We start from the raw sequence: 27,967 nt of genomic DNA, 5'->3' as shown, positions 1-27,967 counted from the left end.
GGCCAGACCTGGGGCAAAAGGGCATCTGTGTCCCCCGTCCACCAGCAGGCTGGAGCCGTCCCCAAAAGACGAGAGCCACTCAACTGGTTCAAGCTGTCTCCAGGCTTGGGAGCTGGGTGGGTACCTTTGTCGAGGAACATGGCCTTGTCATTAGCGCCATTGTCAACCAGTTACCAGAAGCTGACTCACAGGGAACAAGCGAGTATCGTGTCCCACTTCCCTGGAAATCCTAGGCTCCACTGTCTGTCCCGCTTGTCTCACAACCCCAAGGTGGATGCGCCTGCACCTTAAGAGGGTCACATTTATTGCACACCTACGTGGTGCCTGGCGATGCACACTCATCTTGTTACTGAGTCAACAAAACCACGCAGGAGGGGAAGTACCACGGTTGTCCTCATTGCTCAGAGGAGGGAGCTAAACCTCAAAGGCATGAGGTGTGTTCTCCAGTCCCACAGAGGTGGGATTTCAGTAGTCACCAGCCAGAGAAGCCACTTGGACCCTGTTTGCAAGGAAGCCCTAGAACTATGTGGTTTTGGGCAAATCACTTCCCTCCCTCTCTCCTCTCCTGTCCCTCCTCGTACCTCCATCTCTAGTCACTCACCAACCCCTATTCATAGCTCCATGCAGAGCAATGACCCCAGGGTTTTGTTCTGTTTTGTTTTAAGATTTTATTTATTTATTCATGAGAGACACAGATAGAGGCAGAGACACGCAGAGGGAGAGGCAGGCTCTCCGTGGGGAGCCTGATGTGGGACTCAGTCCTGGACTCCGGGATCATGACCTGAGCCAAAGGCAGACGCTCGACCGCTGAGCCACTCAGGTGTCCCAATGACCCCAGGTTTTAGAGCCAATCAGGGTTTCGATTTTGCTTCTGCCAGAGATAAAATACACATAGTTTCTGGTGTTAAGAAGCTTAAGTCAAGAAAGGGAGGTAGACCAGGAGACAGATCATCACCATGTCGTTAGACAGACAGGTAAGGGAGAGCTGACCTAGAAATCTTCCCCCTGGCAGCACAGAGAACCACCTGAGGCCTTTGCCCGGCTGCCCAGGGTTGCACCACGTGGCTCTGTTGCAAGTCATGCAACTGCTCTGCCACCACTGCCTGACATTTCAGTTTCTGTCTCTTTCTGTCCACTGCCACAAATGAACATCCCTGTACACATCTTAAAACACTTGAATAAGCACTTCTGTCTTATAAATTTTTACAGACATGCGATGTTACACATCCTTTGTATTTGGGTAGACGTAGCAATTGTCCTCCCAACGTATATGTCAATGTATCGGTTTATGCTCCTACCCGCAGGCTAGGAGAACACTGGCTTCCCCACATCTGGTCAATGCTTGATGTCACCAACCTTTCAGGGGTTTGGCAACTAATAAAATGGCATCTCACTGTGGCTTTAATCTGCACAGTTCTGACTCCTTGTGAAATTAATCATCTTTTCATATGTTTATTGGCCATTCTGATTTTCTCTTCCACAAACTGCCTGCCCATAGCTTTTGTAGATGATTCTAGTAGGGTGTTTGCCTCCCAACCACTCTGACTTGGTTCTTTTTTTTTTTTTAATAATAATAAATTTATTTTTTATTGGTGTTCAATTTGCCAACATACAGAATAACACCCAGTGCTCATCCCATCAAGTGCCCCCCTCAGTGCCCATCACCCAGTCACCCCCACCCCCCGCCCTCCTCCCCTTCCACCACCCCTGGTTCGTTTCCCAGAGTTAGGAGTCTTTATGTTCTGTCTCCCTCTCTGATATTTCCCACACGTTTCTTCTCCCTTCCCTTCTATTCCCTTTCACTGTTATTTATATTCCCCAAATGAATGAGACCATATGATGTTTGTCCTTCTCCAATTGACTCCTTTCACTCAGCATAATACCCTCCAGTTCCATCCACGTCGAAGCAAATAGTGGGTATTTGTCGTTTCTAATGGCTGAGGAATATTCCATTGTAGACAATAGACCACATCTTCTTTATCCATCATCTTTCGATGGACACCGAGGCTCCTTCCACAGTTTGGCTATTGTGGACATTGCTGCTAGAAACATCAGGGGTGCAGGTGTCCCGGCGTTTCCCTGCATCTGTATCTTTGGGGTAAATCCCCAACAGTGCAATTGCTGGGTCGTAGGGCAGGTCTATTAGTAACTCTTTGAGGAACCTCCACACAGTTTCCCAGAGTGGCTGCACCAGTCCACATTCCCACCAACAGTGCAAGAGGGTTCCCCTTTCTCCACATCCTCTCCAACATTTGTGGTTTCCTGCCTTGTTAATGTTCCCCATTCTCACTGGTGTGAGGTGGGATCTCATTGTGGTTTTGATTTGTATTTCCCTGATGGCAAGTGACGCGGAGCATTTTCTCATGTGCATGTTGGCCATGTCTGTGTCTTCCTCTGTGAGATTTCTGTTCATGTCTTTTGTCCATTTCATGATTGGATTGTTTGTCTCTTTGCTGTTGAGTTTCATAAGTTCTAAATGTGAGACAAGATTCCATCAAAATCCTAGAGGAGAACACAGGCAACACCCTTTTTGAACTCGGCCACGGTAACTTCTTACAAGATACATCCACGAAGGCAAAAGAAACAAAAGCAAAAATGAACTATTGGGACTTCATCCAGATAAGAAGCTTTTGCACAGCAAAGGATACAGTCAACTACAGTCAACAAAACTCAAAGACAACCTACAGAAGGGGAGAAGATATTTGCAAATGACGTATCAGATAAAGGGCTAGTTTCCAAGATCTATAAAGAACTTATTAAACTCTGACTTGGTTCTGTCTCAGTTTCTCCCACTCCTGGCCTTTTGGCTTCAGATGTTCAGGTCTGGCCTCATATTCTGGGTACTCCTGCCCACTCCAAAAGGTGAACCTCTCTGCTCCCACCCTCCACCCTGCACCAGCCTCTGGTTTCAGCCAACCTGAACCCACAAGGGCAGAGTGCTTCAGGCTGGACTTGGCGATCAGAAGGCAGTCCAAACAGGGGATGGTCTCCAAAAAGTTCATCCTTTAACTCTTTTTTTTTTTTTCATCCTTTAACTCTTAAGATCAAAGTCTTCATAATAATTCTCTGAACAAAACTCAGCCTCAAATAACAAAGTTACAGGAAACAATTTCTAAATAGAAGACAAACTCCCTCAGTGTCTTCCATATCATGTCTCTTAAATGTCACTGTAGGTGATTTATTTATTAAAACAAAGCCTGAAATGCCCTTCTCATTTTAGTGAAATGTCTGGAATGAACTGCTCAGGTGATTAGATCAAATCATCAAAACTCCACCATCTCTCCCAACAAGTTGGCAAGCAGAGAAACGGCATTTCATATAACTCTCGGCATAGAAAAGAGCCTGGATACCATCATAATCCAATACTTCATTTTACAGCTAAAGAAATTGACTCAGAAGGGGAAGTGTTTTGCGAAAGCCACACAACAAGATCAGAGATGCAGCTGGCAACAGGACCCCCACCACCGTCCCCAACTGTGCCCATTGCCTATCACACTGATAGGGAAGAAAAGATGCCAAAGGCTTTACTCGAAAGTTCACGGGGGTGAGTTCACCACTGGGAACCTCAGATCCTTGGAACCCAGCCACATAATGCATGGTCAACAGAAAATCAGAATCAATGAAGGAATGAAGCCTGTACATCAAACTACCGTCACAACACCTAATACTGTAGTTTCAGACAGCAAATGAAAGAAACATTATTATCATCCTTTTTAGCTTCAACTCTTACACTAGAGCAGCAGAATTCATTAAAACAAGGCTTTCAGAAAGGGCATGCCTGCTTCATTTGCATTCAACCCTCAAATTAAAGGAATACCAGCATGCAATTATATTTCTTATTACCATACCCTAACCTGACCTTTTATGCATTCTCCCTTTAGTTCACAGACAGCATTTTCACTGAGACTGTGAAAGAGATTTCTGTGCTTCTTCTGGGGGGAAAAAAAAAAAAGCAAAAAATCTGAGAGTTTCCTTCTTTCTTCAATGGTGCTAAATCATTACAGTAGAAACCAGAGCCTCTCTTTGAACAGAAAACACTCTCATGTTTGTTCTACACAAAGGGATACACATTTATGATTAATGAAGCTACTCCCTTTTGGAGAGGCCAATGGCTGTGTAACATTTATCCAACAAATAGTTATTAAGCACTGACTGTCCAGCAGCCACCATAACATGAGGTAGATGCTGGGGAAAATAGGATGTGAATCTTGCTCACCGGGAGCACGATAGCTGTAATGGACAAGATGCTCTTGAATATGGAGGAAGGGAAGGTGGGGCTCACTCCGGGGGTAGTTGAGAGATTTTCCACAAAGGAGATAGTTTCAGTTGCATCTTGAGAGAAGGGTTCACCAAAAAGAGGTGGGGGAGGACTTTGGGGCAGAGGGAGCACATGAGGAAAGGTGTCTGAACTGGCCGAGAGCAGAGTGTGTGTGTGTGGGGGGGAACAGTGGTGGGAGAGGAAGCTGGAGGGGTCTCAGTTAGACTCTAGAGAGAGAGACTGTTACACAGAGGAGTCTGGACTTTACCCAGCAGTCTACAGAATCGCCTATGACAGGAAATGTCCCCATCAGGTTAAAGGTAGAGGTGAGCTGCTGCATTGGGCTTATACCCACAAAGGCACACTCCATCCAGATCATTCCTGAAGTACACCAAGCCCTTGGGTGTGCTCCTGCTATTCCCTCACACTGGACACTCTTCTATCAGCTATCTAACTGGTGGGCTCCTTTTCATCTGGAGGCAAGCTTAAATACCACTCCAAGACCTCCATGGCCTCTCTTCCTAAACGTATCCTCCCCCACCCCTCCCTATTCACTTTCATATTAACCCTGTTTGGTTACTTCATGGGATTTATCACAACCTGAGACCATCCTGTTCACCTTTCATGTATTGACCTGTTTATCGCCGCCCACCACATGGAAGCCCCATGAGAGCAGGACTCCATCTGCCTTGTTCATCACCCATGCTTAACTAGCACACAGCAGGCTGTAAAATACTTGTTGATTGAATGAATGAATTCATCCATGTACTTTACGGATGCTAGCTGTAATCATATACTCTTTTTTTCTTTCACCAAAGAAAGTATATTTGAGCAATATTATTTATTATAAAATCTGTATGCCCAAGCCCATACCACAGATCATTTGGGCCAGAATATCTGGAGTATGGGATCCAGATAGACATCACTATTTAAATGTCTCTGGGTGATTCCAGTGTGCATCTGAGGCTGAGACTCAGTGGCTGTGAAGGTCAAGAGTACGGCCGCTGGAATCAGACAACCTCCATTTGATTCCCAGATTTACCACTAACAGACCTGCTTCTCACACATCAAACCTTAACCTTCCCCAATCTCTTGAATCCACTTTATTTTTTAAAGTAAATATATTTGTAAATTTCAATATTTTACTCAAATTACCGGTGGCACATATTACAAATGATCAAGATGCAAAAAGATGTCCCAACCCCAAGCTGAGACTTCCTATATGTTAAAACCCAAGTATGTTATGATCCCTTTTAGGGCATAAGAATGCATCTTTTTTTTATACCCAACGCAATTCAGCTAGGATTTGATACCTATTAAGATGGCAGTTTAACCTCAAAGATTAATGTGTTTGTTGTTTTGTAACGAGGAGGGGGTTTGGAAATTCTTTGGAAAAATAAACATGATGGACAGTTAATCATTTCCTGGATGTCTGTCAGGCACAGGGCACTAGAATATAGAAATACAAATAAGATAGAAGTTCAGATCTCACAGCACTTAGTCCAGAGGGGGATACAACACACCCAGTGCCTTGACTGGTGTTACTCAGAGTGTTAACGATTGCTATCATTTGTCAACACTGTACTCAGCATCTCCTGTGCATAACTCATGAAGTCCTCAGAGCCATTCCAGGAGGTAGGTATTATGATTGTCCCCCTCATTTTACAGGTGAGGAGAATAAAATACAGAAAAGTTATGTGACTTGCACAGGGTCACACAGCTATCAAATGAGAGCCTGGATTCAGATCCAGACAGCCCAACTCCAGAGCCCTTGTGCTCAACCCATATGTTATATTGTGTCATGGGAACAAAGGGGCAGGAAAGACCACTTCTGGCTGTAGGAAGGGGACATTTCCTGGGGAAGACAGCATTCGTGTTTTGCCTTGAGAGATGGGTAGACTTTCAAAAGGCAGAGATGGGGGAAGGGTTGTTTCCCAACAAGTGGATGGCAGCATAAGTGAAGATTTGGACATCAGAGAACACTCTTGGGGAAAGGCATTTGGGAGACTGCAGGGCACAGGATAAGGAGAAGATAATGGTGAGGAAATGGGCTAGGCTAAGGCTAGGTTGTGGAGTGTCACGATGCCAGTAAGAATTTGGGTTCTAGTCAATAGCCACTCCGGAGCCACTGAAGGAGTTTGAGCAGCAGAGGCACATGGAGCAAGTCGGAAGAGGGACTGGAGGGTGATGTGGTGATAGGAGACCAAATAGGAAGTAGTGTTAACAATCCAGGCAAGGGGAACAAAAACAAGCTAGGACAGTGACAGTGAGATAAAAGCGGAAGTAACAAATGTGAGAGGTTATGGAGGGAGTGCAATAGGGCCGAGCAGTGGATGGGAACACAGAGAGGAGTGAGCAAGAGTCAAAAGGCAAGTCTCCTGTTTGACTCTGGAAGGATGGAGACACCATTCACTCAGATAGGGAAGACAGGAACAGGCAGGGCAGAGGAAAGGGGGTAGATAAATTTCCTTCGGAAAAGTGAGGAATTAGTCTCATTATTCTCAAGCCAGCAGGAAGATTTTCTTATTATTTGGAGCCCTGCTCAGAGATCCTTCACACTAACTGCTTTCAAATTGCTCTGTGACCTTTTACCTACTGGAATTGAGACACATTTGTTCTGAGAGATTGGGGAATTCTATCTTCACTCGGACTCTTTGGTCCTAGGAGGCTATGATGTGGTGTTTAATTCCATCAAGAGTGCAGGAAAGCCAAATGTTAGTTTCTTTGTTCAAGGAATTCAAAGCAAGGTGGGGAGGGGGAAAGACGAGAACTTCTGTCCAACTTGGGCAAAAGTTAAAACATCCTACTATTGAATTTGCAGCCATTAACAGTTCAGGACTTGTGGCTCTGATTCTGAAAAGGTGAATTAACATTTAGGGATGACCTGGTGCTAGACACTGCAGCAGGGTAATCAGATATAGGTGCTCCAGTCAGAAAGGTAGTGTGGTTTACTCCCTTGTTAACCAAACTGTGGTCCACAGACCAGCAGCATCAGCACCAAGAAGCAGCTTACTAGAAAAATCAGAACCTACTCCAGACCTACTGAACCAGAATCTTCATTTTAAGATCTCATGTGACTCCTATGCAGTGGTATATACTAAGAGCATGGACTTTGGAACCAGATATATCTGGGCTTAAATCTCAGCTTAGCCACTTCTTACTTAGCACTTAACCTGGATCTGCTTCATGTACACAGTCAATCAGTGACCCTATCCCCTAGTTGGACCTTAGAATAACCCTGAGGGCTTTCAAAAACTCCCCGCCCTGGCCCTACTGCAGACCAATTAAATCAGAATCTCAGGGGGTGGGGGCAGGAACCAGACATCAGTGTTCCAAGGTCTTCAGGTGATTTGAATATGCACCCAAGGCTGAGAACCATCGACTTTGAGGAACGAGTGTGGCCACTGAAGCCAGTCTTCGTCTGCATCCCCCAACTACTGTTGAGGACTGGAGCTTCTTCACCTCTCCCCAAGCTACAGTTACAAAATGTGAAATGGACATGACAAATAAAAGTATGTTCAAAAGCTGAGCAAAGGGTTGACACATGTGAAGCTCGATGAATACTTATTATTCATGCAGGTCCCAGCTTCTTTTGCAGAATCTAAGAAGCAAACGCATGTGCTTGAGGTAGCACATTAATGCCAACCTGTGACCATGCTCATACTTTCCCCACCGGGGTGACTTCTAATTACTTGGCCACCAAGAAGGTTCATAGATGTTGCCTCAGCTGTTTTTAAAATTAAAGAATCTATTCTTTTTCTACATTAAATCTGACAATGAGGCAAAGGCAGCTGGTCAGGAACTTTTGCAGAACAGGTAAGAGTGAGGTTCATCCAAAGTGCTCCCAACTGTAGGGGAGGGGCAAAGCCAATCACACAGAACTTAGTCTCTGAACTATACTGATGCTTTGGGTGACAGGCCCTGCCCCTCTTCTAATGCCTCCCGGCACTCTCCCTGCACGGAATCTTTAGAGTGGGAGTTGGAAAGGTCTTTGGAAAGACACGTCGACTTTGCATTTTGGAGCTCCACAGAGGGAAACTAAGGCCCAGGGAGCTGCCGTGTACTTACATGGGGCCACGCGCAATTAAAGGCCACAAGCAGAAGGGTGTAAAGCGACCCAGTGAGATGTAGAGGAAATGACCTACTAGTGAAAAAGGAACTGAAGGAAAGGGAAAAGAACGACATAATAGTGCTTTGAGCCCGAGCTTTATAAATACTTGTCGCTTTAACCTGCCCAGGAGGTAGATAAGCATGTTGTCTTTAGTTTGTCTTCAAATTCAACCTCTCACAAGAGGTTAAGGAACACACCCAAGGTTGGAATTGACACTCAGACCTCCCGACTTCCTGGCTTTGGAGCTGGGAGCTCAGCCTCCACCTCCCTTGTCTATCAGGAAAAACATCTGGGTTATAATGCTTGAGGATGGGCTATCAAGGGGAAGTGGTGGAAGTTTGGTTCTTTAAGAAACTTTGAGCAAGACTGCCTAAAACCTAGCCAGGAGGCCCCTCCCATGGCCTGAGTCACAAGGCTCAAACATTTCTTCACTTCTCCTATCCTGGACACTTTCCTTGCATGACCTTTAAGGAGAGCTATTTGTAATGTTGGATGGGGAGAGTGGTAAGACTTCAAAATGCGTGAACACAGACAGGTAAGGGAGCCTTTCCTTTACACAGTCCTTTCTGCCTGATCTAACGTGGCTCCCCCGGCTGACTTAAAGCAGAGAGAGAGAGGAACACACAGGACCACAAGAAGAACAAGTAAAGGGAAGTCATCTTTAAAGGCCAAAAGGTTATATAAAACATAATAAAATACAACTGTTTCCTTTAAAAGTTTTAATGGCCAGGAAATGGTATAGAATAACTGCCAAGTCACATAAATTAACTTTTTTGTTCAGTTTGTGATCCCGGAAAGAACACTCAAACGGCCGATGCAAACTGCACGGGAATTTCATCAGTGGTTGTCTGGGCGTGTGACTGAGCGTGGGCCATGGACCAATCTTTACATGGTCCAGAAAAAAAGGCGGCTGCCATGTTTGGCAGGCTTCAGCTCTCCCTCTATCTCAGGGTTGGGCTCTGGTCTTGGTCTTGAGTGATAGGGATTCTCCGGTAAAGGCCGATCTGTTTTCACTTTGGTGACCTGTGAGGGGCAAAGAGGACAGAAGCAAGGATGAGGTCTGGTGGAACAGTCTGAGCCCAAGAACGCACCTCCCAGCATTTCCCCTCTGCTCCTGCTGCCCCAACTACCCCTCTTTTTTCAAACCCCAGCAAACCACATTTAGACTCATCTGATCCTTGAACAAACATTTAAGAAAGCCTTCTTTGGGTCATTCCACGTGGCAGAAGTTAGGGATACAGCAGGTAACATGAACACACCCTGTCCTCAAGGGGCTCACTACTACTCACTTACTACTACTACTGAGGGAGCCAGACAAGCAACCAAATCATCACAACTGATGCATGAACTAAGTGCTGCGACTTAAGACTTAGAGTAAGGACTCTACACATGTAGCCCATCCTGAAGGCTAGTGGCTGGACTTTCAGAGGGGGTAACACTTAGCTTCATCTTAAAGGATGCCATGAGCCCGGCAGGAAGATTAGCAGGAGAAAGACATTCCAAGAAAACGATACATGTGAAGACAGAGAGGCATATCTTTAGAATGGCCAAGGCGAAGATTGCATGAAACACATAGGCAAGTGCTTGTCAGAAGTGATACTGAGCACCTTACTCCATCTCATTTTCACACTCCCATGAGATCATTTTGCAGAAGTTCCCTGGGACCATCTACCTAATAATAGTGGAAAAACTAGTACTCGAAGCTGGATCAGTCTACTCCAAAGCCTGTGCTTTTAAAATAACATACTATACTAGAAGACAGGACTAGATGATGGTGGTACACTAAATGATGTGCAAAAAGTGTTTACATTTTATTTTATTTATTTATTTTTTTAAGTGTTTAAATTTTAACCCAATGGTAATAGGTGCCACTGAAGTAGGGAAGCAATTGAAGCACATCTGCAGGCTGGAAGGTACAGAAGCTAGATTACAGAGGGACAGGACCAGAATTGGGAGAGTCCAAATCAAGAGGCCTGGCAAGATGGTGCAGCACTACATGATGGTAACAGGGAAAGAGATGGAAGGTGCTCACGTCCACATTATCCCTGGTGGTCACAGTATCTCCATCAGAAACCCAGCATAAATTGTTCTCACTTTAAAGATGAGGAAACATGCAGAGAAATGGAAAGACAAGGCCATATAACAGTGTTGTTACGTAGTGGTCTGATCTTCAAGCCATTCCATGTGATAGAACTGGTTAGTCTTCCCATATGCACAAACGCAAAAACTATTTACTGTGTGAATGGAGCTTTCACAGTAGCACAATTATTATTATAACCACCTCGTGAGGCATTATTATCTGTAGTTCACAGGTAAGGACCAGGGAGGCTAGCTTGCCCATGATAAAGATACATGCTACATGTCAGAGGTGGAGACTGACCACCTCTCACAGTGCTATTAGGACAATACACGGTCAGATGTAAGGTACAGCAGGTGCTCCGTAAGTTATTTTCAATGTTACCCTTACTGAGATGGCAGAATTATGGGTGAGAGAGAGCCATCTGCCTTAGGAAGGCTGGAAACTTCCAGGACACTGACATGGAAGCTGACGACAGAGGAGTGAGTAGAAATTGGCCAGGGGTACAGAGGGAAGAGGGGCAACTGGGTGGAAGCAGAATGCAAAAGTGAATAAAGCTAAAATTTAGGCTTCATCTAGCTGGTCATCACCTTTCTAAAAAGAGACTGGATTCTGATGTTAAGTATGACTAAAACTGATAATCCTCTTAAAAAAATAAACTTTTGAAAAGAGTTAGGACAATATTTTATATGTTTTTAAAAATGTACTCCCCACTCTTATGCAGTCTCTCTCTCAAATAAATAAATAAAACCTTAAAAAAAAAAAAAAAGGCAGGGGGGTGGGGGCTGGGTGACTCAGTCAGTTAAGCATCTGCCTTCAGCTCAGGTCATGATCCAGGAGTCCCAGGATTGAGCCCCACATCAGGCTCCCTGCTCAGTGGGGAGTCTCCTTCTCCCTCTGGCCTTCCCCACTCTCATGCACTCTCTCTCTCTGACAAATAAACAAAACCTTTAAAAATAAAAATTAATTAATTAATTTAAAAATGTTAACACAATGATGCAGGAATTAATACTGCTTTCTTAATAGCATGATTTGTTAATTCTCCTTTCATGAGAAGAGAAATGAGAAAAGGTTGTTTTCATTAGTAAATGCATATAGGTCCCAGGGTTTTCCAGCACAAAGTTATCAACAATATGAAGTAATTTGTTCAGGGCAGCAAGAGAAGATATCTGAAGATAATCAAGCTGGATACAAAAAACAAAATTGCTAAGCCATTCATCTACTTAGGACACCAAGCTTAAGATCCAACTATCTGGGGATCCCTGGGTGGCTCAGCAGTTTGACACCTGCCTTTGGCCTGGGGCGTGATCCTGGAGTCCCGGGATCAAGTCCCACATCAGGCTCCCTGCATGGAGCCTGCTTCTCCCTCTGCCTGTGTCTCTGCCTCTCTCTCTTTCTCTCTTTGTCTCTCATGAATAAAGAAATAAAATCTTTAAAAAAAAAAAAAAAGATCCAACTATTCATAGATATTGCACATAAAGGGAAGGGAACAAAGACTAATTGTGGACCTATGCACCAGGCACTAGGCTAGAGGTTCACAAAGACTCTCTAGGAGCTTACTCCTTACAGAAAACTAGGGATGAATACTGGTCCTACTCTGTAGATGCGGTAGGACACGAAACAGTCAGCAATTTGCTCAGAATCCCATAGTGATTCAATGGTACTATCTTCCTCCATTCAAACCTGAGTTTTCCCTCCATGCCTTGACACCTATCTGTCCCAGGGGGAATGGATGATGATAAGGTTCAAGAAGCAGGAGAAGGTCAAAGGCACCTGGGTGGCTCAGTTGGTGAAGCGTCTGATTCTCCATTTTAGCTCAAGTCATGATCTCAGGGTTGTGAGATCGAGCCCCAAGTGAGAATAATGAGATTCTCTCTCTCCCTCTACCCATACCCTAACCCCTCTCTAAAAATAAAAAATTAAAAAGCAGGGATAGGTCAGATCACAAAGGGCCTTGTAAGCTAGAATACTGCAAGCAAGAGCAAGCCCCTGAAGTTTTAAAAATAAAGTGATATTTATTTTCCATACAGATAATGCCTATAATGAAAACATAATTATATCCTAAAAGCTTCCGTTTCGGTGATATAAGATCTCCTAAAATCTGAATTGAACCACCCTCCCCTCCAGACATTCACATACCCCAAGTTAAGAACTCCTGTTCAAAATGTGGGGACAGTGAGTGGATTCAAAAAATAATCCAGGAAAAGCTCACCTACAGGAATTGATGATTGTATAAAAGGAGAAAGAGTAGGAAATGAAGGAAAAAGACATTCAGATTTCTAATGTTTCAAGAGATGGTGGGGTCATGACTGAGGAAATACAGAACCAAGAGTAGGAAAACATGCTTTTTAAACTATAGGGACAGACTTAAAAATCCTAGGTACTGATAAATCTGGCCTGAAGAATCTGGCATACCCTCGATCCGATTTCCTCTCTGAATTCCACAATGACTTCAATGCTTTCAACTGCCAATGCCCCTAACACTGTTTATCCTCATCTACTCCCTTTTGTTCTCCAATTAGGTAATTAAACAAAAACAAATCTGCAGATGCTGGAGGATCTATTTAAAGAAATATTTCTATTAAAAAAACTCCCTTTCTGGATTGTGTATAATTACTCCCTCATTAACCTGTTTGATAAATACAGATTTCTCCCGTCATATCTGTACTCAGAGAAGATCCTTTTCTGACCACCCCCTGCCCTTACCCACCCCTTAGTGAGAAGATGGGGCTCCCAGCAGGAGACTTTTTACCTTGGACAGCTCTCCCAGGTCAGGTCGTACCCAGCCCAGTTTGTCCAGCACACATTCGTCAAACTTGGCCTGCTGTTGGCGACAGCGACGAAGTAACTGCAGGCCAGAATAATCAATGCATGTCCAATAGTCTGTAAAAGGCTCTGCACAGTGAAGCTTTATCTGCCTGGAAAAGAAGGCTAGATTAGGGGTAGCTCCTTGCAAAATAATGAAAAACAGAAAAGTGGGGAAAAATTAGTACAGACCTCCAATACATAGCCTTGCTTTCTCAAAGGCAGGAGAATAGATGGTCTTATCTCATTTACAAGACAACCTGGAGATCCTCAGATGAGAACCAGTAACTAGAAAAAGATTGCTGAGGAATAAGATCTAATTTCTTTATGTAGCAAAAATAAATGAGTTGAAATGCAAAGACTGTGGTCTAAGGCACATATATTCTACACAGAACACTCCTCACTTAGGGCTTATCTATTCTTTCTGTTAGATCTAATTCTAAAGATTAGGAGTTTAGCAAATTTAGAAGAGGCGGCATAATTCCAAGATAGGCATTTTGACAAAAGTCAGAGGTGACAGACCATGGCAAAGGAAGAGACAGAATTATCAAAGGCAAATACAAAAACTAACAAGTGGAAGATCCTGGGGTCTTTCGGTACAGAGGCAAATGACCTCATGCTCCCCAGGGTTCAAAGTCCTCACTCTATTAATGCACCGAACAAAAACAGATTAATCTCTGCCATTAAGAAAATTAAAGTAGGGGCAGCCCGGGTGGCTCAGCGGTTTAGCGCCGCCTTCAGTCCAGGTCGGGATCCTGGAGACTCGGGATCGAGTCCCACGTCGGGCTCCCTGCATGAAGCCTGCTTCTCCCTCTGCCTGTGTCTCTGCCTCTCTCTCTCTCTCTCCCCCTCTCTGTATCTCTCATGAATAAATAAAATCTTAAAAAAAAAAAAAAGAAGAAAATTAAATTAATTTGGTGCTCTCTGTTAAGAAGCAAGGTAGCAGGTAAATCATTTTGTGACTGCCAAAACTGGCTGAAGAAACAGTAACTTTTGTGTGTAAGAGATAAGCCTCAATTATTTGGCAAAATTCTCCTTCTCTTACCATTCAATCTTGCTGTTAATCCAATAAATGCCAACTCAAATAAATTATTTTTGTTAAGGCAAAAAAAAAAAAAAAAAAAAAAAATGCCAACTCAATGAAGAATAAATACCACTATTTTATGTAAAAGCCATAAATGAGGCAGTGGAAGAAACGCATAGCACCCTTATTCCCTCAAAGGAATCATGCTTAGGAAGTGCTTACTTGCCATACTCCAAGAATCTAGCTACACTCGACACAGGAATCTTACTTAACACAGCTCACAAGGAACCTCAGAAATGGGATGGAGGAAATACACAGTGAAAAATCTGCTTTCCGTTCCTGCTGGGTTTCCCTCCTAGGAAGCAACTAATGCTACCAATTTCTTATATACCCTTCCAGGGACCCTACTGTAAACTATGAGTGGTAGGGTGTGCGTGGAAAGCAAGAAGGAAGATCAAAGCCCTATAGGGCTTTTCTGAATTGCCTCTGGCCTCACTGACCGGGATGTCCACCAGTACAGAAAATTACACCCACCTCACTTGGGAATCACTCTGGGAATGGGCTACCGTTCCCAACGTGAGTTTTTTATTCCTCCAGCATGGTACAGTGGAGAGCCGCTAGTACTACTTGTAGTACTTAGTCTTTGTTCTGGACCCTGTTACCCTGGTACCCACATCCAACAATTACCTACTAACACCTATGAAAAGCAACTTCAGTAAGAAATTCCTCTCATGAAGGCAGCTGGGACACCTCCGGAGCTTGTGAAATCCAAACTTTTCCCACTTAAATATACTCCCTCTGGGCCAAAACAGAAGTGCTTTTCCAAAGTTCTCTTAGAAATGTTTAACAAGTAAACACACATTCTATCTTGTGAGCCATCAAACCAATGCAAATTCAAGCAAGAATAAAATATTGTTGTACTTATTCAATATTTAAATAATGTGCAATGCTGGTAAGGTATAAAAAGATATACTGCTGAGGGCAGCTACTTTAAAAAAAATGGCAACAATAGTCCATGAGCCATATATAATGTTCAAAGCCCTTTTACAGAATAATCCCACTGCTGGGAAATTTATGCCAAAGAATTAATTTTTTTAAAGATTTATTTGAGGGATCCCTGGGTGGCACAGTGGTTTGGCGCCTGCCTTTGGCCCAGGGCGCGATCCTGGAGACCCGGGATCGAATCCCACGTCGGGCTCCCGGTGCATGGAGCCTGCTTCTCCCTCTGCCTGTGTCTCTGCCTCTCTCTCTCTCTATCATAAATAAATTTTTTAAAAAAGTTAAAGATTTATTTGAGAGAGAGAGAGCATGATAGAGCATAAGGGGGGGGGGAGCAGAGGGCGAGGGAGAAGCAGACTCCCCACTGAATGGGGAGCCTGATGTGGGGCTCAATCCCAGGACCCCAGGATCATGAACTGAGCTAAAGGCAGACACTTAACCAACTAAGTCACCCAAGTGCCCTAAGGAATTAATTAAAAAGAAAAAAAGATCTACACATAGGGATAATCACTGCAGATTTATCTAAAACTGGAATAAAAAATGACACTTAATAACAGGAACTGGTCCAGTAAATTATGGTTGGTTGACAGACTGGTAGAATATTATATAGCCAGTAAAAATGATCACAAAGACAATCTAGAGAAATAATGTTCCCAACAGTTTCAGTAAAAAATAAGTTTTAAACCACACACTATGACTTTAACCACAAAAATGCCTTTGCATATGGACAAACAGAGCAGAAGCAAGAAAGAAGGAAAGCAGCTATTATGTGAAGGAATTTGATTTTTCCCTCTACCGTCATTATAATGGACAACTGTGGGTTTTGCCTAGCCAGCAGTCGTCTCCTGTCTTCTGTAACATCCTTCGCATTTCCTCTTGGGGAATAATCCCTCCCTATCTCTGAGCAATGTGGTTTAGATGAATCTAAGTCTACTCCCCACTTTAGGCCTGACCAAACATAGCATTTTGTCTCCTGAGACACACCTGACTCAAAGATACGCATATGAAATCAACCAGCCAGGCCAGTGAGTCCAGTCATACCACTGGACAACCAGTACCATTGGCCTACGTCTACCTGACAAGCAACACAGCCACGTGGAATGACTGGTGGCCACCTCTGCTACAGTAAGGAAAGAGTCTCTGAAAATGAGTTTGGCAGAGGAAAACAGAACTAAGAGATTGGGGGAGGAGAAGAGAGGCAAAAAGATACCAAGTAGTTATGAAGTTATGTAATCCCTTTGATGCCAGCCCTGCCTGATGACAGTCCTATTTCTGGACCTTACAGCTACATGAGCCAATTCCCTTCAAGTGCAATTTCTGTCCCTTATAACAGAGTCTGTCAAACCATTTTTCTACAATTACAATCTGGATATTTTTTTACTTCTAGTAGTATAATGCATAATGGCCTACTTAATACCTTGACTCTGTACACACTTTTCTCTCCATAATAACGGAGTCTTCTGTAGTAATATCACTCTAGAGAATACATGTTAGCAAGCACTGTGCTTAGTTGTTTTTATGTACTTTTACAAATTTTTCATAACAGTCCTGTATAAGATAGGTATTATTCTATAATTTGGAAATTAAGATTCATGGATATTAAAGAACAGACTAAATAACACAAATAATTGCATCATTTACTTTGGGCTTATTTTGGTCTGATTTCAAGGTCTTGCATTTCCTACTAAAACTCTCCTTTCACTTTATTAGCTGGATGTTCACCAAGATACATATACCTACCTAGATGTTTCAGCCCCTAAGCCCTGATGTGAAAGATTCTTACCTGAAGAAGTCCAGAGCACACTGGTTGACAAGCTTGCCTTCCTCTAAACACCGCCTGGGGTCTTTCTCTTCCCAGCGGCATAGCATGAACTCCTTGTTGGGCTTGTCACACTGAACTCCGTAGTGATGGGCGGCAGCTTTGAGCACCGAAGAACTGACTTTCACCTGGGGAAAGGAACAGTGGGAGACAGACCACAGATTTGTGACCAGGATATCACTTTCTCGTCTTTACCTCCTGCTGCTCAAAACAGGAAACATAAAAGTAGCACCAGTCTGACTCTACCAAGGGAGGGGGAGGGGGGCTGCCATAATAATCCTTTGTGATCCCCACTGCTTTAGAGATCACAAGGCTTCTTCACACACATGAGTTTCTATGCCTTCATAATAACCTCATTAGGCTGACATTACTCTCTCCATTTTAAAAATAATGAAATGGCAGCCGTAACAGAATCCTTCGCTCTCTATAAGAGAAAGTGGAATTCTAAAGGATGATGGAGGCCTTGGGGATGGAAGGGGAGACACTAATTCTGGGGAGCTTTGATCAATCTCCTTTATAGGAACAAAAGTGATAGAATAAAGTTCCCAGAAGATTACAGAATCACAGAAGATGAGACTAGAAAGGATCAGTAAGAGGACACGCAGTCCAGAAAGTTATTACTAATGATAAAGTACTAATTTTTTTTTAATTTTTCACAGTTACAGACTATATTCAAGGTAGTCATCCCATAACTATGCTAGTCTTTCACTTGCCTCCCAGTACATTTTCTTGAGAAACAGTGTAGTTACAGCTGCCTCACAGGGCCCATCTAACTGCTGTTGAAGCAAGGGTCCTGCTGGCCTCTTTTGTTTAACTACCTTTTCCTGTGCTAATAACACAACATTTTCATTGCTATAATCTAGATAGAACATTTGTTGTCTGGGAGGATCACCCTCCTCCTTATTCTTCCCTTTCAAAATCACTTTGGCTGTTCTTTCAGATGAACCCCCTCATCCAATAATTTGCATTGGAACTACATGAAGTTTAGTTATGTATTAATAAATTAGAAGGGAATGAGCATGTTTATAATACTGGGTCTCTGCTCAAATTTTACCTCCTCAGAGGATCTCTTCCTAATGACTGCATAAAAACTATCATTAATGGTCACTTCATTTGTGACTACTAGAACGTAAGCTCCAAGAGGGTAGGGATTTTTCTTTCCAACAGAGCTCCTAGACTGAAGATGACGATTCTCCCTAAAGGAAACTATAATTAAATGTCATGTTACTGTAGCTCACCAGGCACCCAAAATAGTGGCTAGCAAAAGTAGTTGTTGAGCACTCACTGTGTGCCAGCTATCAGGGGTACAACAGTTACGGAAGAGACAAGATGACATGAATTATGCCTTCTCACCAAAATATAGTATGTCCTTCCTCTTATTCGGGTCATTCTTATGCTCTGGTTAAAATTATAGTTTCTGTCATGTAGGAACCTTGTGCATTTCTTGTTTAATTCCTTAGTATTTTAACATTTTTCATACTAGCTTAATAGGATACTTTTTTCTATTAGATTTTCAAATTGGTTACTGCTTGTTTGTATACCATCTTCTCTTTAGCCAAATCTTACTGAACTTCTGTCAAGTCTGATACAAAACTAATGAGGATTAAGAGGAAAAAACTTCCATTTACAAGTCAAAACTATTGCCCTTCCCTTCTCGTATTTGTATCTTTTTTCCTCCCTTTTTTTTCCTATCTTACTGCTTTGACTAAAACCCTAGGATAATACAGATAAACAGCAATGGCAGTAGGCACTCTGGTCTTTTTCTGGACTTTAAAGCACAGTTTGGCACAATGTTTGCTCCTGTTGTCTGGGATATAGTTCTTTGGATATTCCTCATTAAGGAAGTTTCCTTCTGGGACACCTCGGTGGCTCAGAGATTGAGCGTCTGCCTTTGGTTTGGAACCTGATTCCAGGGGTCCCAGGATCAAGTCCCACATCGGGCTTCCTGCACACATGCACTCGCACTCTGTCTCTTAAAAAAAAAAAATCAAGATTCAAACTTTTTAAAGCTTAATATATTAAAATTTTTAAGGTAGCTATTATTTACCTCCTTGATAAATGCCTTAAAAGACCTTTAAATGGCTGATTTAATTACTCAAATGTCTTCACAGCTATCATGCCCAAAAAAGTTACGGCACTCTTTGCCTTACTTTCCTACAAATGTAGAGAGAGGCCGTATCAAAATCTAGGCACACACAAGTTGTTGAGCATGTAAAATATGCTCTGTCACAGGGAAATAAAGGATAATAACCACTCACTAAATCTCTTTCCTGGGGAAAGAGATGTGCTCAAGATGACACAGCGGGTCAGCGGCAACTGCAGAACTGGATGGAATTCACAGACGGTAACCTTCAATCAGGCCTCTTTGCATTATATCACCTGCACTGAGGTGGCAAAAGACTCTGGATGTCACCATCTCCCCCTCACCTGCTTCTTCACGAAGTCTGATGAGTTGCAACAGAAATAACATCCTTTCACAGCTGCTTACTGTGAATACCTTCTCAAATTCATTCAGTTCCCTTTGTCTCAGAGAACACAGAGTTCCAGTATCTTCCTCATTTACCTTCATGACAGCCTCTCCACACAGCAAGTCTATACAATCTGCAGGTGTGGAAAGTCTCACAATCTACAACCAATCTTCCAGTCCTGCTCTCTTCCTTAAACCATGTCTGCACCTCTTTCTACAGTATTTATTATGCTGTGCCTTCCGTTTTACTTATGGAAAATGGGGGATGATCATATTCATTTGACAGGACCACTGAGGATTTAAATGAGCTAACACACATAAAAATATTAATATTTTTCTATAAATAAGAAATATTTCTTATTTATAAGAACATAAATATCTGCTATTGTCTGTTCTTATTTATGATGTGCTAGGCACATCATAAATATTAGCTATAATTTCTCCACTCAAAATTGTCAATGTGTACAAGGAGTTTCCAGCCTAAGCTTCTGACTGCTTCTTCCATAGGGATGGGTTTTAACTCCAAAGTCAACAAGGTCCAAAATGTGTTTGTCTCTCAAACCTGCTCCCTCTGGCCTCCCCAGGCCCACTGTCAGGTTAGAAATCTGACAGACTCCTCCACCTTTCCTGCCTGTGAGACCTGAGTCACTTCTAAGTCTGATCACTTCCAGATAAATCTGTTCTTTCACTCTGTGAGCAGTCACCAATTATGTTGGGGTCATTAATATCCTCCTCATTATGTCAACAACCACCAAGACTAACCTCCCCACTTTTCTTTTCCCCTCTTCAACGCACCTTCACAGAGCTGCCAGCGTGATCTTCCTAAAAGACAATTCTTACTGTACTCTTACAAACAAATTAGCAACCAAGCCCTGGAAGTATTCAGGCTTCACAGAAGAATAAAGCCTCAACTTTTTACAGGGTATTCGAAGCCTCCTGGATCCAGCCTTCTAACTCAAGACACTTCCAAGAAGGGACTTGCTGCTGTCTCAGGACACTGAACTCACAGTCCCCAGAACCCATCTGTGGCCGCCTGCATTTTCCCATCTCCTTACTTTTGCTCAGCTCTAACCCCTGCTTACAAAGCCCATCGCTCCATCTTGGCCTACAAATGCTATTCTTCAAATGCCATTTAGCCAAGTCTCACATTATGCCCAAGAAGTGCTTTCCCTGTTCCCTTTATAGCCTCAGAGAATTACACAGCTGGAATCACTCCATCTTACAAATAAAATAACTATGTCTGCAAATGCTACTAAAGTGACTAATCAAGGTGACTGAGCAGTTAGGCCTGGAATTTAGATCCAACTTCAAATCCTGCTCTCATCTCTTAAACCATGTCTGCCCTTCTTCCATACATTTAATCATACTTTGTCTTGTATTTTAGTTACGTAATTATCTGTATTTCGACTCAACTGTATGGATGCTAACGGCAAACTTATTCCAGATACAGAATATTCGTGGGAAGCAGAACCTCAGATGCTTGCTAAACCAAATTAAGGTTCCTATGAGAAATACAGCACTTTCGGGCTAACCTAGCTTCACTGTGGGACGAGAAACCAGACTGAATACTGGATGCCTCCACTTTATACTATAAAGTTCCTGAACATCAGGCAAAAAGTTCTTCACCTGTTGCAAAATAATAGTTGCCATTCTCACAGCCATCCAAATTTAAGTGGAATCATGCAAGTGAAGCCCTTATAACGCAGTGCCTGGGGTTATAGTCTCTGGCACGTAATTTTTAGTGTTGCCCTCCTTCTCCTTTTGTGTAGCCTCGTCGTTCTACCATCCAGCCCTGCCATGACGCTCTTCTGCCTTTAAACCCTCCACCTCTCCTCTCCACCTCACTTATAAATTTTTTTTTTAATTTTTATTTATTTATGATAGTCACACAGTGAGAGAGAGAGAGGCAGAGACAGAGGCAGAGGGAGAAGCAGGCTCCATGCACCAGGAGCCCGATGTGGGATTCGATCCCGGGTCTCCAGGATCGCACCCTGGGCCAAAGACAGGCGCCAAACCACTGCGCCACCCAGGGATCCCTCCACCTCACTTATAAAAATAAGTCTGGCCTCGTGGAAGCTACTTCACGGTCCTGCCAGTCCAAGGCACCTTGTTCCAGGCTCTGCAACGGCTGCTTCCCATGAACCCTGGAATCACATCGAACAGCACTTGCCTCCCGGACCCGAAAGGCCCTGCTAACCATTCTCACTTTTCCAGCTTTGTCCATAATGTGAGAGTTTAAAAGCATGGGCTTTAGCGTCAGAACTGGATTCACAGTCCAGCTCCACTAAATTGACGAGCTAGGGATCCCTGGGTGGCCCAGCGGTTTGGCGCCTGCCTTTGGCCCAGGGTGCGATCCTGGAGACCCGGGATTGAGTCCCACGTGGGGCTCCCGGTGCATGGAGCCTGCTTCTCCCTCTGCCTGTGTCTCTGCCTCTCTCTCTCTCTGTGTGACTATCATTAAAAAAAAAAAAAAAAAAGAAAAAGCAATGAAGTTACTTTTTATGTCAAAAAAAAGGCAAAGTAGGGATCCCTGGGTGGTGCAGCGGTTTGGCACCTGCCTTTGGCCCAGGGCGCGATCCTGGAGACCCGTGATCGAATCCCACGTGGAGCTCCCCGTGCATGGAGCCTGCTTCTCCCTCTGCCTGTGTCTCTGCCTCTCTCTCTCTGTGACTATCATCAAAAAAAAAAAAAAAAAAAGAAAGAAAAAGCAATGAAGTTACTTTTTATGTTAAAAAAAGGCAAAGTAGGGATCCCTGGGTGGCACAGCGGTTTGGCGCCTGCCTTTGGCCTAGGGCGCGATCCTGGAGACCCGGGATCGAGTCCCATGTTGGGCTTCCTGCATGGAGCCTGCTTCTCCCTCTGCCTGTGTATGAACCTCTCTCTCTTTCTCTCTGTGCATGTGTCTCTCATGAATGAATAAATAGAATCTTTAAAAAATTTAAAAATCAAAATAAAATAAAATATTTTGCAATTATAACTCAAAGTCAAAATAGAAGGACATAGAGTTCAAGGATCTAGGGTTCTTGTATTTACATTTAAAATGTTTTATTTAATTTCTTATTGGAGGGATCCCTGGCTGGTGCAGTGGTTTAGCGCCTGCCTTTGGCCCAGGGCGCGATCCTGGAGACCCGGGATCGAATCCCACGTCGGGCCCCCAGTGCATGGAGCCTGCTTCTCCCTCTGCCTGTGTCTCTGCCTCTCTCTCTCTCTGTGTGTGTGACTATCATAAATAAATAAATAAAAAATAAATAAATAAAAAATAAAGCTAAATGGACGAGCTACAGGACCTTGGGCAAATGACTTCTACTCTCAAGGCCTGTTTTCTTGTCCTTCGCATGCAGAGACCAGCGACATCCGGCCTCCTAGTGTTGCTGGCGGGACCTGAACTCACGAACGAGCTGTGATGCATCAGCATCGTGCCTGGCACCTACGAAGGGCCTCGCGGTCCGTGCTGCAGTCTGCACGCGCTGTCTTGCCTTCACCTGACGGCGCGAGCCTCACTGCAAGCGCCTCTTTCTACCTGTGTCCCCATTCAAGGATGAGCTTCACGAGGGCAGGGACCGTCTCTCACTCCCCGGGGGCGGGCATCACACGGCGGTTGGTCGATGACGTCTCCTGGATCGATGAACTAAACGCCCCGCTTCCCAACCAGGCCCCCCGTGTCACTGTCACTCGCGTCAAGGACCAACAGGTCGCTGTTTGGGGTCCTGGTGGGGGAGGGGAGGACAAGCTGCAGAGGCGCCGCACGGCGGGGGGGGGGGGGGGGAGGCGGTTCCCGAGGCGGGGGGCGTCCGGGCAGCGCCCCGGGTCCCGGGTCCCGGGGTCCGGGGGTGGGGGAGGGGCTGCGCGGCGGACCCGGGGCCGCGGTCCGGGGGCACCGAGCAGGGCTGGGCCCAGGCCCGGAGAGCTGCCGCCCGACGCCGCGCTAGCCTGGCTTCCGGACGAGCCTCACCTCCTGCACCTTCAGGTCCTCCAGGGTGGGCAGCTCCACTATCCCCGGCATGACGGCGGCAGCCCCACGCCCGAGGAGGCCCCGCAGCCGCCCGCCGCCGTCTCCTTGAAGTCCCCTTGCGACCGCCCAGCGCCGCCGAGCGTCTGCGCCTGCGCATCAGGCCACGCAGGCGCACTGCGCCGCCCAACCGCGAGCCTCGGAGCATGCGCAGTGCCCGGAGGCTCCTCCGGAGGCTCGCTTCGGCCCCGCCCCTCTCGGTTGCCATAGTGAGGCGGGACGCGCTGAGACTGCGGGAGCCCAACGGCAGGCGCCATGGAGTACACAGGAAGCCGGTACATCGGGGAATATGTAGACGGGAGGTAAGGCCCTCCTCTGGTTCACGGTCTTGAGCATCCGCGACCGCGGAAAGACAAAGGCCTTTTTGCCTTTGCAGAGGACTTTGCACCAGGCGCGTTCACAAACTTTTTTTTTATTCCTTTTAACCTTCAGGGCAAGCCTCTCACGTAGGACTGTCTATTCCCCATTTTACAGTTCAGGAAAATGAGATCCAGGCAAACAAAGTGACTTGCTCAAGGACACATGTCTAATAAGCACAGAGCTGGGATATATTCACTCCATATGTATGCATGTGTTTGCTGTCTGCCAGTTTTAGATGTGGAGATAAAAACATGAAAAATGTCATGATCCTCGCTGTTAGGGAGCCTACAGTCCAGTCAGTGTATTTCCAATAAACAAAGAAATGAGACAATAACTTCAGACAGTGGCTTTGCCTGAATCTCCCCCCTCCCCACAGCGACCCTACGAAATAGATATCCCCATTTCACAGGTGGGAAAAGTGAGGCTCAGAGTGACTGTTTAGCCTGCCCAAAGTCATCTGGTTGGCACTGAGCAGATCAGGTATCAAAATCCAGGTCTGACTCCAAAGCTCATGTGCTTTCTACTGTGCAGTCCTGCTCCTGAGCTCCTACAAAGGACACAACCAGTTGGGGCAGTCCTCGAAGCCTTTCTGGAGGAGAAAATATTTGAGACAGGCCCTGCAGGTTGGGTAGGATTTACGTGAGTAGAGATGCAAGATGAAGAATGTTTCCAGGCGGAGGGAACAGCATGACTTACAAGGGGAAGAGCAGGCAGTTCAGTTTGGCTGGAGTGTTGGATGTGTCTAAAGGAGAATGGGAGCCAGAGCTGGAAGGGTGGATCTGTGCTCTGGCATAGAGAGATTTGAGTACTGTGCGCGATTCTGTGGGTGGGAGGAGCCACTGATAGATAGGTCCTTGGTGAGGCTGGGCGTTAGGAAATCTAACTTATTTCATTTCTGTAGCCCTCTTCATAGCGCATAGATCACTCAGTAAATGTTGGCTGAATGAATGAATGAATGAATGAATAAAATTTGAGATATGGTAATCACATCCTCACTATGGATTGGAGTCTTTATCTCTTTGTTCTTTTTAACTTACTTTTAATTTATAATGAAGGCTTTTTGTCCTTGAGTGAATAAAAGAAAAATGGGAGGGGAGGAAAGAGAGAGGAAGAAAAGGAAAGAAGGAGAGAGGGAAGCAGAATAGAGATGGCAAGATCAAGTCAGAGACCATAGTTGTCCTAGTAAGAGGCAGCAGGACCCTGGATAGAACCGGAGGCAGTGGAGCTGCAGGAAAGAGAAAGATATAGAAGTTTGGAAATTTTTTCATTGCCAGTACTTGGCAACTGATTGGCTCCCAATCTCGCTCAGAGACTGCCTCCAGTCTCAGGTTTGGTGCCTAACTCTAGGCTTTGAAGCTGGATGATTCTGGTACCATTTGTTGAAATTGAGAACTCTGAGGAGGGGCTGCTTTGGCGGAAGAGAGGATGAGTTTCATTTGGGGTGAGCTGGGGATGTCTGTAGAAGGTCCTAACACTGTTAGCCAGTTTACAGGTAAAAGGGAGTGGATGCAGTTGAATCTCAGAGAAGGGTTTCGATGGAGACAGAAATGGTAGATGTGATTTCAAATAAACACATAAAGGAGAAAAGGCCTTCTGCCTCCTCTTCTGTCTCGCAGTAAAATAAACGCAACATGGTGTGTGAATTCTCACTCTCTGTGGGGATTCTGCTATTGTTTTATAGCTATTATTTCAATCAATTATCTCAACTTTAGGGGAGAGTATTGTCATTATCCCCATTTTACAGATGAGAAACTCAGGCTCAGAGAGGCAAAGGAGCTGGCCCAAGGTCACACAGGCACAGAGGCAGAGCCAGGCCTGGCTCAGGCTTCCTGACCCCACGTATCCTTGGCTCAGAAATTGTGCCTCAATCTCAGCACTCTTCTACTTGGAGCCTGTGTGCAACAGTGGCATTTTCTGTCATCCCTCCAGTCGCTTCACTGGCCCCTTCTGTTCCCTTCATTCCTTACACAGTAGCTGTTTACAGGGCACCGGTTCATACAGAATCATGATTCTAAGAACTGAAGATACGAAGGTCTTCCTTTCCAGAAGCTTTGGTTCAATAGGGAATATGAGGTATACAATTATAACACAAGGCAGAGCGTGCGGAGCGTCCAACAGAAGTACAAACCAAAGCCAAAAGAAGTTCAAGTTAGAAGACATCTAGCTAGCAGGGGAGCCTAGAGAAAGAATGCGAGGATAAAGAAATGAAGGATAGTATTCCCTTTGACACTCGCTACGTGTCAGGCCCTTTACTAGGACAATCGTTATACACGATCTGGTTTGATCTTGGGCTTTCATCTCAGCCATTTCACACACGAAGTAAGCAGTTGGCTGGTCAAGCTGGGCGTCCCTGGCCTGTGCTCCTCTTGGGTCTGCTTCCTCCTGCATGGCAATGAACACATATTCTGTAATTGCTTAGTTGTGTCCCTCACTAGCCTGTGAGCTCCCTCAAGGGCAGGGACTGCATAGGCCTTGATCACCGTTGTCACCCCGGTTGCATCCAGCAAACCAGACTCAGCACTTACGGTAGGTGTTAATATGTAGTAGATGCTCGGTAAAGATTTGTTGGGGTGGGGAGAGGAGGAAAGAGGGAAAACAAAAAGGTTTAGGAAGGCCTCCAAGATGATACATCTAGGAAACAGTCAAGTAAGATTTAAACCCATGTCCCCTGTCTGAATTTCATCCTTGTCCAAATTCTCTGTAAGTGGTATAAAGGGGTGGGCTGGTCATGGAGGACAGGCCAGACACAGAACCAACTGCCAGGAAACCTGGCCCTGGTCTCTGCTCCACAGTGCTCACATCCCTTCCTTCTCTGGGCCTACCAAGGGGTGTGCTATGGGATGTGTGAACCCCAGGACAACCTCTAGGTGAGGGAGAAGACAGACAGACACAACTCTGTGGCCCACCCCCCACCTTCAACAACAAAGACCCTCTCATTTTTGAGTTTTTGAGGAAAACAAAACAAAAATTTTGTTTTGAACAGAATATTACTGGGACACTAACATCTGAGGACTCTGAGGATGAGGTTCCCACTTGCTCTCCCGCACCTGCCAGCGCTGATCCTCCAGCCACCATGCAAGACCCAATGATTTCCCTTTGTCCTTGCAGGATGGAGGGTGAAGCTGAATATATCCTTCCTACCAAAACGAAATATGTCGGGGAGATGAAGGATGGCATGTTTCATGGCCAAGGAACCCTGTACTTCCCCAGCGGGAGCCGCTATGATGCCATTTGGGAAAAGGGACTGGTTGTGAAGGTGATCAGCCTGAGGAGGGGTGGTTGCAGACGATAAAACCTTGGACAGGAAGAGCCCCTACTGTGGGGGACCCTGACCTCTCCATCTGGGGCCCAGCTCTTTCCATTCCCTCTGCTCCCCTCCAACTCATCTCCCAGACCTCTGGAATCCACTCCTCTGGACCCAGAAGGCCCCTGGAGAGGCCATGATGAGTCTGAATCCTATTGTGCCACTAACTGACTGTGACCTTGGGCCCATGGCTTTCCCTATGAACTGGGGACAATAGTTGTACTTCTTATTGCTGCTATACCAAATTACTACAAATGCTATGCCTTACAACAATAGAAATTTATTACCTTGTAGTTCCGGAAGCCAGAAGTCTAAAATAAGGAATGCAGCAGTGCTGCATTCCTTCTAGAAGGTGTAGGGGAGATCCATTTCCTTACCGTTTCCATCTTCCAGAAGCTTCCTGCATTCCTTGGCTGGTGGCCATGCATCACTCTGCTTCCATCATCACATTGCCTTCCTCTGCTTTCGTCATCCTCTTGTCTTCTATCACTCTGACCCCCTTGCTTCCCTCTTATAGGGACCCTTGTGATTATATTGGCCTGACCCATATAATCCAAGAAGATCTTCCTGTTTCAAGATCCTTCACTTAATCACATCTGCAAAGTACCTTTTGCCATATAAGGCTAACATTTTTATAGGACCCAGTAGGTAGATGTGGATATCTTTGGGGCACCATTAATCAGCCCACCACAATAGCGCCAGCCACCTCCTAGGGTGGTTGTGAGTGTAAATGG

The 27,967-nt window shown here is 44.9% G+C and overlaps 2 protein-coding genes across 13 annotated transcripts in view; one reads left to right on the top strand and one right to left on the bottom strand.

Annotated features, from left to right (window-relative positions):
- Nucleotides 1-9,073: 9,073 nt before the first annotated feature.
- Nucleotides 9,074-23,672, bottom strand: NDUFA8 (NADH:ubiquinone oxidoreductase subunit A8). The gene is made up of 4 exons (XM_038549474.1): nucleotides 23,513-23,672; nucleotides 17,058-17,221; nucleotides 13,199-13,364; nucleotides 9,074-9,392 (listed from the first exon to the last, which is right to left on the bottom strand). Exons 1-4 carry the CDS (start codon nucleotides 23,561-23,563, stop codon nucleotides 9,255-9,257), a joined length of 519 nt encoding a protein of 172 aa, XP_038405402.1. The 5' UTR covers nucleotides 23,564-23,672; the 3' UTR covers nucleotides 9,074-9,254.
- Nucleotides 23,095-27,967, top strand: part of MORN5 (MORN repeat containing 5) — a 37,264-nt gene continuing 32,391 nt past the window's right edge. For 9 of the 12 annotated variants that reach the window (XR_005365024.1, XM_038549464.1, XM_038549466.1 and 6 more), the window contains exons 1-2: nucleotides 23,715-23,871; nucleotides 27,038-27,185. Coding sequence is in view for 11 of the 12 variants with exons in the window: in XM_038549464.1 (XP_038405392.1) it covers nucleotides 23,825-23,871; nucleotides 27,038-27,185 (195 nt within the window). In the remaining variant the exon portion in view is untranslated. Of the gene's footprint in view, nucleotides 23,252-23,714; nucleotides 23,872-27,037; nucleotides 27,186-27,967 lie in introns of those variants that run through there. The other 3 variants (XM_038549465.1, XM_038549471.1, XM_038549463.1) reach the window with 3 other exon arrangements.

This window comes from Canis lupus, chromosome 9 (assembly GCF_011100685.1).
Source record: "Canis lupus familiaris isolate Mischka breed German Shepherd chromosome 9, alternate assembly UU_Cfam_GSD_1.0, whole genome shotgun sequence".
Taxonomy (NCBI): Eukaryota; Metazoa; Chordata; class Mammalia; order Carnivora; family Canidae; genus Canis; species Canis lupus.
The sequence above is the reverse complement of the archived record's forward strand: the minus strand, read 5'-3'. Positions and strand labels throughout refer to the sequence as shown.